The sequence below is a fragment of the Trachurus japonicus genome, chromosome 21, assembly GCF_045865225.1.
Source record: "Trachurus japonicus isolate A0001 chromosome 21, Traja_1.0".
Classification (NCBI taxonomy): Eukaryota; Metazoa; Chordata; class Actinopteri; order Carangiformes; family Carangidae; genus Trachurus; species Trachurus japonicus.
The window spans coordinates 23,131,533-23,140,824 of NC_140927.1; the positions used below are offsets into that span (position 1 = coordinate 23,131,533).

Sequence of the window (9,292 nt, forward strand, 5' to 3'; positions counted from 1 at the left end):
GTCCGGTTACCAACCCGTTGCTACAGCAATGTTACTGTGGCAACATCCCATAACAGCAGAGACATGTTGAGATCAGGTTAAACAACAGATCTTGCTTTTACCTTCTTTTTATTGACGCAGTTAACACAGTTAGTAGGTCGAGTTCAGCACCATGGAGAGCGCCCGGTCCCAGTGAATGAACAACAGCTCCAGTCAGGTTCAATTGGAGCTGCTTGTTTGTTGTGTTTGTTGATTATTAGTTTATCTTTGAAGAGGATACTATGGATGGATGCCTCACAGACACTTTAAGGACTCTAGGTTCCGTTTGAGAGGGGATGTTCAGGAAACTCAATAATGTGTTCCGTCCAAACCAGCACGGACAGAGAGGGCGGGATGGCGGCGGTGGTGGTGGGTGTCGGTCGGAGCGGGACTACCACAGCGCCTGCACCGTCCGGCTGGTCCGCAGCACCTCCATGCTGGTGGTGGGGGAGAAGACGAGTCACTCGGACTCGACTTTAAAACGCAGCAAGAGCACCGTGAGCATCGAGTCCACCCTGTACTACTACCAGAGACAGGAGGACCGGATATGGCTCTACTCCCAGAACCAGAACTGTCTGGAGTACCTGGAGGCGCTGGTGGCTCTGAGGCGCCAGTACACGAAGGGAGTGAGTGAGATGAAAAGTCACGACGCCAAGGCCACGACCGTGTCCTCCAGGAAGAAGCCTGCACCTCCTCCGCCGCCGCCTGATAAGAAAGAGCCGGTATCCGCTTCAGTCATCTCTCCCTCTCTGCGCACAAGCGATATCACTGACCGATAATGTTCTCCAATTTCTTTCTTTTTCTTTTTATTTCTTTATTTCTTTATTTATTATTTTTAAATTTCATCCACAGACCCCCAGAACCAAACCCTCTGCCCCACCAGTCCCCACCGAGGAGGACACTTTGCAGTTCTTTGACACGGTCATCGCCAGCTGTGACAACGAGCCCCTGCGCAAACCTTACATGGATGATGGACACGCAGACGTGGATTTCATAGGTGAGTTTAAATACACACACACACACACACACACACACACCTTTAATTGTGATAATCTTCGGATTGTTCCTCTGAGTATTCACCACTGCTCTGCTGTGACCCCTGGGGTCAAGTCCTAACTTTTTGGATGGGTTTGGAGATAAAGTCAGCTTCAATCTTCTTCTCCATCCAGGATTACAAACACAACTTGTGTTTAGTTGTCTATTGACTCTATATCTATACTAGACACAAGATTGTGTTTTAGGTTCGAATCAGCATAAAAATCTGGTTTTCAAGTCAAGGTCAAGTCAAGGAAACTTTATTAATCCCGAAAGGGCAATTCTGTTTCTACAGTCCACCATAGAAGTATTATAGTGATAATACTCATTCACTTTTACCTGTGTGCATGTTAAATACTGGATAGAGGGTGTTCATTATTAGATTTTAAACTGGCCTGCAAAGCTTAAAATGAACTCGCTTTTCATGTTTTTTTTTCTTTCGATTCAGGGAACACAAAACAGTCAAAGAGTCAATGTCATAGTAGCCTATTTGCTATGAAAACTAACAGAGACAAAAACAGAAAAACAAGAGAAATATATTGTACATATATTTCTAATCCAATCCAATCCAATCCAATCCAACTTTATTACTTAAGCACTTCAAAGCATCCACAGTGGACCAAAGTGCTGTACAGAATAATAAATAAAGGACATCAGAAATAAAAGACATACAGCTTAGAAGGCACAAACTATTTGTATAAAAGGAATAAATGAAATGAAAGAGAAATAAGACATAATGACTGATATTATTAGTGTATGGATCTTAAAGACATTATGTCACCTGTGTGTGTGTGTGTGTGTGCAGGAACTGTGATGTACTTTCTACCTGAAACTCATTAGTTCACATGGTACTTCTTATTGTTGTGTTGAAGGCTGAACATAAAGCTGGACTAGCTATAACACTGAACACAATTTACAAGATAATGCATCTATGATTTATAACATTCTGAATGAGGCCGCTCTTTCACCACTGATGCATTTGCTGCCATTGTTTCCAAACCTTCGCCTAAGTACTACACTTGTGAAGAATCTTTTCACTCCAGACATTTAGACACGTCTGAGTAAGGAAAGCAGAGGTGTAGTGAATAATGTTAACTCGGCCTCAGTTTGTCGAAGTAAGCCAGCGTACACCAAGGTCACACAACTGAACTGGCACACGTGAAATGAATGCAGCCATTGTTGGTGTTATTAATTACACTTTAACAGCTTCTCCCTCTATGGCCTGTCAAAACGTATCCTGTCAGGAAAAAAAAAGGTGTCCAACACTAGCGAAGGTAAAGGTCAAGTGTGGTTAAAGGAATAGTTCAACATTTTGGCAAATTGGCCTATTGCCATAATCCCTTAAGTCATAGCAGTAGGTTTGTTACCTTTATTTGTCGGTGCAAGCTATATTTAGAACGGCGGAGCAGAGCCGCAAGCCGCTCAGAGCTACGCGACGGAGGCTAATGGGATTTCTTGGTTTCCCTCATCAAACTCATCAAATACACAATCCAACAACTCCAAAATGCTCTAATGGACAAGTTGTGACCTGCACATTCACCACGCTATGAGATAATAACAGAACGTTACGAGACGGAGTTGTTTTAGAGGTAAATTAATGCAAAACAGCTGATGCGCGTTGCCTTCAAGGGCAGTTTTTCAGCAAGCAGTCTCATTTTGCATTTGCCTCAAGTTTGATGAGAGAAACCAAGAAATCCCATTAGCCTCCGTAGCATAGCTCTGAGCAACTCGCAGCTCTGCTCCGTTGTTCTAAAAATAGTTTGCACCGATAATTAAAGGTAACAAACCTACTGCTATGACTATAGGGATTATGGAAATCGGCCAATTTGCCAAAATGTTGAACTATCCCTTTAAGGATTGGAAACTCCAGACATGATTTCTGAGATACTCACTGGCCCAACTCTTTGTGGCTAATTTTTTTTTTCAACTTGGTACTTCATCTCATTTTTGTGGTGCCTTCTTAGTGAGAATGAAAACCGGAAGCATTTTTGGGAGCAGAGGTGTAACATTCATCTTCAGCTCAGGTTCTGGCTCTCTGCCTTTGTTTCCCACAGTGGCCTCCAGCTCGGCCGAACACGACCTGCACTCCAATTGGGTCTTGCGGGTTCCTCGGGTCGGAGGTGACCCGGAGCAGAAGAACTGTGCCAATGAAAGCAACCCGAAGAAGAAAAACCAAAGCGGCTCCACGAGCAGCAGACTGCGACTTCAGAGGAACCCGATCCATCTGCCCAAAGTGGTGGAGAGCGCGTTCCAGACTCTGCGCTTCAAGCCCAAATTAAAAAAGCAGTGAAGCCTGATGGACATTTGAAACCAGCAGCAGCACTGCCACACTGCTGACGTACAGACACTATGCACTGCGACAAAACAAAACAAATCTATCCAGACATTTAATACGAATATCTGAACAATTAAGCCTAATTTTAATAAAGCAAATGAAAGAAAGCATCTAGGTGTAGAATCAATTCCTTCTGGCTCAAAATGTGCCTTTTTCCATGCAGACATTTCGACTTGTCATTGTAAGAAACACAAACAATGGCACTGCTTTTGCTCAAGTGTCCCAGTAAGTGATAGTCTGACATGAACAATACCACCAACTCTTCAAGTGAAGCAGCCAGATGCAATTCAACCATTTTATTATTATTTTCACCTTTAATTTTCCCTGTGTCATATCAAAATGTTATCAGAGAAAAAGGCTTATCATTTGTTTAAAGGATTTCATTAACGGTTGCAGATTCATTTTACAAATAATTTCAATCAGTATTTGATTGAGAAAGATCATTTGTGTGCCTCTTCAAAAAAAAAAAGGTGGGAAATCTTTGGAGCAAAATTCTCTGCAGCATCGTCTGAAACAAAAAATTCCTTAATTCCTTTTCACATCTCAAGGTTACTTAAGCATTTCAAGTGCACTTGAGTTTGAATTTTGAATCAGAAAAGAAATATCCAACAGTGACAGAAAACCTGGAGTTTAGGATGAGTGCGGTTTCTGCAGAGACAAAATCCCACCCAGGCGTGGTAGCCAACCATAAAATGCAAAAATACCTCCTCTATAGCAACAAGTGCTACATGAATGACTTTTCCATTCAACAGAGGGGTTCAGATTTTGCAAGGAAAGTCCAAGGGCTGAGCTGTTTTGAAATGTTCAAAACCAGCTAAAGTAATTCCATTTCTCAGTGCTCAAGTTAAGCTTAAGTGTTAAAGATGAAGGGTAAATTTGAATAACATGTAAAACATTACCTGGCTTCACCTTCATGGTATGCAGTAGTGCTGATATTTCTACTTTTTATTTGAGAAGTTTTTGAGACATCAGTCACTGAAACATCTGATACAATGGCGCTGAATTAATTTTACTTAGATGTTTACAACATTGAATGAAAAGTATAAATAAACCATGACCTGTCTGCAGGCTAAGATCCCACTGGAGTGAGATTTTTCTTCTTTTTTTTTTTTAAGTGTGTACTTCTGTTAAGCTACAGTGGTGGAAGAAGTTTGACACCCTTGACTTAAGTAAAAGAAATTCTGAAAAGTCCTGAATTCTTACTACACTGAAAGTACTCTTTCTGCAGAATTTCTCCTATCAGTCTTACATTGATCTTTAAATTCGCGTATATTTGTGAAATAAATAATGCAAAGTTACACTTTCCCAATCTCAACATTCAAACAAATTCAAATGAAAATGTCTCATTTTCTTTATTACAAATACATCATGTACAAACAGGAAACTACCCAGCGCTCATTTCTTTTCTGCTTTGACCTTGGGGCTGAAGAAGGATGACATAGGTTTCATGCCAGACTTGTCCACCTTAGCCAGAGTTTTCTGAGCAGCCGTCATCTTCTTGGGTGGCTGGAAGAAGAAGAGGTGGGGGGGGATCAATATAACTCGATGACCTTGCACAGAGACAGCAGGGAATTCATTACACATCGTGAACCTAAATTCAAGCTGAGAAAAACCACATTTGTACAAGGTAAGCCTCATTGACCCATGTGTATAAAATCTACAAAGCTTATCTACAGACAAATCAGCTACAGACAAAGCTTAAAGAAAGCAGTCAACAAACAAGAGCTAGACCAACAGTCGCTCAAGGACTCAAAAGGAAAAAAAAAAACACGATTCAAGCAAACAAATGACCACTTAAGGTATTTTCTTTAGCTGAATTCATTGCTCGGTCTTTTCAGGCAGACTGATCTGACACTCACTTTCCGCGCAAAGTCTGCACTGTTGAATTTGGTGTAGTCCTCTCCGGCCTCCACCGGCATGTCTGAAAGTTTCCGCTTCTGCCAAAACGAGGAAGTAGGAAAAGGCTTTTCATGACAAAGAGCACCACACCTTTTACCACCGAAACAACACACACCGCTAGCTCTAATGGCCACACACTGCAGATGAACAAAAGAAAAAAGCACCCTTAAAACCAACCAAGCAGTGGCTTAGAGTGATAGTGTGATGCACTCAAAACATGCAAATGCAGCTAGAGTGAAGTGGTGGACTACAGAAAACATCCAGCGTGGTGGTTTCGACAGCATGCAAAAAAAGGAGGATGTGTTATGTCGACATCAGTCATCTCAAAAAAAAACAAAAAAAAAAACACACCAACTCACCTTAGAGGGTGGCTCCGTCTCCTTTGGGCTTGTGAGCTCTGGTAACCTGTGAGGACAGAGGGGATGTATGTATGTATGTATGGTGGCGTGAACATAGTTTAGCACTCATAACAGCCATGTTATCAAAATGTTAGATGTGTGGACGTACTGCAGGTGTTTGAGAAGGGCTTTGCTCAGATCTTCAGTGATGTACTCTGATATCAGGCCATGGGCATAGCGTAGGTAGTCCTCTGTGCCATCAAGTTGAGAGAATCACAGTGATTAACAATATTCATCATCATCATTTAAGCAGAAAAAAAGAAAAATCAGACTGAAAGGTAGGAAAATGTTTCGGTGCTACTGCTTTCTGACTTAGACTAACCCATAGACAGAAACTACACGTCAGTACTGCCATCTATTGGTCACTACCATGTCTACTACAAAAACAAATGCTGGAAATGTGGCTACTCACCCTCATGGCAGTCTGATTCTGACTTCACTCTGACATATGTTGTAGATTTGACTCCTTCTCCCACAGAGATGTTTCTCTTCTTGAGGGCAACGACTATCCTCTCCACCTGTTATAAGAGGTAAAACAATTATCCTACTCCACATTGCAAAAATAATAATACATTTCACATGAACACAGTTTTTTTCTGGCTATTGTTGTGTAATTAAACTGATAATAAGTTAATAAAAAGATGTCATATTAAATGGCTTCATTTGTGCTTAATTAGTACCTTTTTGTTTAACCAGTTCAGTGTCTTCTCTTGGCTGTATCGATGAAACTTCAGACTCCCCACCTCTGGAAAAAAGAAACACAGCATTTTAAAAAGTAATTAGCATAACATTAAAATTGAGAGACATTAGCTTAAAAAATAAAATTTACCTTTTTCCTCAGCAATGTGGTGCAGGGAGGCCAAGGATCGTGTGCAGCTCAGCAGCCTCGAGCAGACTGGGAATTCTTCGTCCATTACAACCTGGTCCAAAGGCTGAAACTTCCCCTGAGCAGCAGATAATATATAAAAAAAGGTAAACATTGGCATATTACATAAAAATGGAAAATATTGAATTCAGATCCTATTTACAGTCACTCATATACACCCAATATTATATTAAAGGCACAGTCTTGCTGCACAAAAATCTGCTAAATGTTTAGAAATATTAGTTCATAAGATGTTAGATAAGACAGCTGTGATCAGATTTGTTTCTTACCTCTTTTCCAACTTTAATCAAATAGGGCAAAATGAGATAGAGAGGATCCATTGGTGTTACAAACAGCAGTCTGCCATCTGTGTAACAAAAGAGACAATTGTGAAAACACAGAAATCTCATTTTCACATGGTCAAATTCTGATCGAGGGCCAATTAAAAGTAAGGAATAACTGCAGCAATAAGTGATTAATCTTACAAGAAATAACTCAAAGTCTGCAATAGTTAAATAAACATTTCAGTTAGACTGCTCATGTCAGACCACATATAAGATTGCAGTGCAAAATACTTTGCATTTGTCCGTCTGTGATTGGTGTAATTATCTTATATGGACACTGTTCTTTTGGACATTAAGACTTTTTCAGTTTTATTTCCATTGCATACGACATTTCTGCATTGATGATTTGGCCTTTTTGAAGCTCTGTTAATCGTCTGCAATAACTGCAAGGATTACAAAAGTGTAAGCCACCATGAAGGGTACAGAAACCAACCTCTTTGTACAGTCTGACCCACAAACCAGGAATGGAAATCTTCATCAAATGCTTTGACCTCATACAGCTGTGCATCACCACTACCCATCATGTACAGGGATGCTGCATCTGCAGAGGGAAAAAAAAAAAGAGGAACTGTTTTACTTTCATTTCCACATCTGCATATGCCCACCACATAAGCAGACTGTGGTGAAAACTGACAAACATCCATTTCATACAGATGGTTGTGTTGACATGTTTATGAACGGCAACAATTATTGTTACAGCAATTTGCAACAATTTTGACAACCAAAAATATGTCGAAAATACAAGCAACAATCTTTCCTAATCTTTAAAATGTAGATTCTTGTGTGTGTGTGTGTGTGTGTGTGTGTGTGTGTGTGTGTGTGTGTGTGTGTGTGTGTGTGTGTGTGTGTGTGTGGATGTATATATATTTTATATATGCTTGTGTATTGGTAGAGTCGTTCGGTTGGTCTTGCATTGTTGTTGCACTGTTTTTAACCTTGGTTTTAGCCTTGCATGTAAAAAATAAATAAATATCTGTCTATCTATTATTTGTGCTCAAAGAAAAAGTTGCCAGGTTCAATGTTTTTTTCTGATATTCATGATCTTATATGATGGTAAACTTTACATCTTTATCTTTTTGACTGCTGTTTGCACAAAAACAAGCTGTATGAAGGAAGGTATCACCTATGGTTCTAACTGTTAGCTGCATATCTAGATAAATGTATATAACACAACAATAATAAAGATGAACCTGTGGAGGGATTCCTTAGTCTCACAAAAGCTGGATCACTGTCGGGCTTCTGTGTGTCAATGGCGGAGTCTGTGGACACCAAAACAAAACTGTCAAGTCAACTCACAACAAATCATCACAATAATCTCTGTGGGGCTGCATGTCAACATGAGGACAAGGCTAAAAGGCTGCACCTTATGCACTAGTCAGTGAATAACTTAGCTATCTAGTAACTAACATTAGCTGACTTTGTAGTAACGCGTTAATCCCTTCAACAGATACATAACCATCCATCATAGGCTTCGTTAAGTGATGACAAACTTATCTAAAAGTCTAAACATATATCTAACGTGCATTATGTTTGCTGCTACTTAGCCTTGGTTAGCTTGTACTGTTGAACGTACCTGCAGCAACAACCACCCAGCTGTCATTTCCTACATTGGGCGTCCGCTTCTTTTTAGCAGCCATTTTGTATAAGTCAGTTTTAACCGGGTGAGTTTCTGTGGAGGTGGTTACTCTTCTGACATTAATAAAGAAGTGCTTTCTGGTCTTAAAAACAGTCTCGGCCTAGCGACAGTTGAGGCTACTTCTGCTGCTGCCAAACAACATGAGCTCAGAAAAGGCGCCTCTGTGTTCAACAACTACGGTTGTACCATAGGGGGGAAAACATTAAAAACATAACGTTTATTATTACCCTGCGAGCCTATTTCAGTTGTATTTTTAAACAAACATCACGAAATTGAAAAATTAACGTTAAATAAAAAGCATGCAGTGGAAAAATAATGAATAAGAAGCTGAAACGAGATTGTGGTGGACTTTTACCACACCCCCACCTTCACATTGCAGTGGTACGTTCCGTGATGTCGTCAATGTGGTAGTTCCACGGTAATTCCGCTAGAGGTCGCCCAAGAACCGCGATAACAAAGAGCAGTGTGCGGTAACCTTGCTGGGTGATTTACCCTCCAGTTAGTGATATTTGAGGAGTATGGTTTGCGCTCCTCAGAGAGAGAGAGAGAGAGAGACATAAGTCCTCTGCTCTCAGGTGCAGGATGTTTGGTGACCAGTGGTCCCTTGGCACACTGGCCCGTAACAGATTGGGGAATCCATCTGTCCTTCAGTAAGAGAAGGACGTCTCTCATTCTCACTCTCAGGATGTGACACTGTGAGTCCCAGTTGGTTTTCAGTGACTCACTTGTTTTGTTTTTTTTCCCCCTCCTGCACTGTTTATG

General features: G+C 40.7%; 2 protein-coding genes across 3 annotated transcripts; one reads left to right on the forward strand and one right to left on the reverse strand.

The window, feature by feature from the left end:
- Positions 1-301: 301 nt before the first annotated feature.
- c9h13orf42 (chromosome 9 C13orf42 homolog) lies at positions 302-3,427 on the forward strand. Its single transcript, XM_085764692.1, has 3 exons — positions 302-740; positions 871-1,015; positions 3,108-3,427. The coding sequence occupies exons 1-3, from the start codon at positions 315-317 to the stop codon at positions 3,341-3,343; spliced, it is 807 nt and encodes a 268-aa protein (XP_085620818.1). The 5' UTR covers positions 302-314; the 3' UTR covers positions 3,344-3,427.
- A 1,299-nt stretch (positions 3,428-4,726) lies between these two features.
- rnaseh2b (ribonuclease H2, subunit B) lies at positions 4,727-8,902 on the reverse strand. 2 transcript variants are annotated; one of them, XM_085764689.1, is made up of 11 exons: positions 8,468-8,902; positions 8,085-8,153; positions 7,328-7,435; positions 6,841-6,917; positions 6,515-6,629; positions 6,366-6,430; positions 6,098-6,203; positions 5,795-5,876; positions 5,647-5,692; positions 5,248-5,325; positions 4,727-4,894 (listed from the first exon to the last, which is right to left on the reverse strand). In XM_085764689.1, the coding sequence occupies exons 1-11, from the start codon at positions 8,529-8,531 to the stop codon at positions 4,784-4,786; spliced, it is 921 nt and encodes a 306-aa protein (XP_085620815.1). In that variant the 5' UTR covers positions 8,532-8,902; the 3' UTR covers positions 4,727-4,783. The 2 variants fall into 2 exon arrangements, with proteins under 2 accessions (XP_085620815.1, XP_085620817.1); XM_085764691.1 differs by lacking the exon at positions 5,248-5,325 and having other exon boundaries at positions 8,468-8,900.
- Positions 8,903-9,292: the final 390 nt, after the last annotated feature.

Coding starts and splice junctions, on each gene's coding strand:
- rnaseh2b (XM_085764689.1), bottom strand. CDS start 8,531: ATGGCTGCTAAAAAGAAGCGGACGCCCAATGTAGGAAATGACAGCTGG. Junction 5,877..6,097: donor AGAATCAGACTGCCATGAGG/GTGAGTAGCCAC, acceptor TTGATGGCACAG/AGGACTACCTACGCTATGCC. Junction 5,693..5,794: donor GCCCTTCTCAAACACCTGCA/GTACGTCCACAC, acceptor CTGTCCTCACAG/GTTACCAGAGCTCACAAGCC.
- c9h13orf42 (XM_085764692.1), top strand. CDS start 315: ATGTTCAGGAAACTCAATAATGTGTTCCGTCCAAACCAGCACGGACAG. Junction 741..870: donor CGCCTGATAAGAAAGAGCCG/GTATCCGCTTCA, acceptor TTTCATCCACAG/ACCCCCAGAACCAAACCCTC. Junction 1,016..3,107: donor CGCAGACGTGGATTTCATAG/GTGAGTTTAAAT, acceptor TGTTTCCCACAG/TGGCCTCCAGCTCGGCCGAA.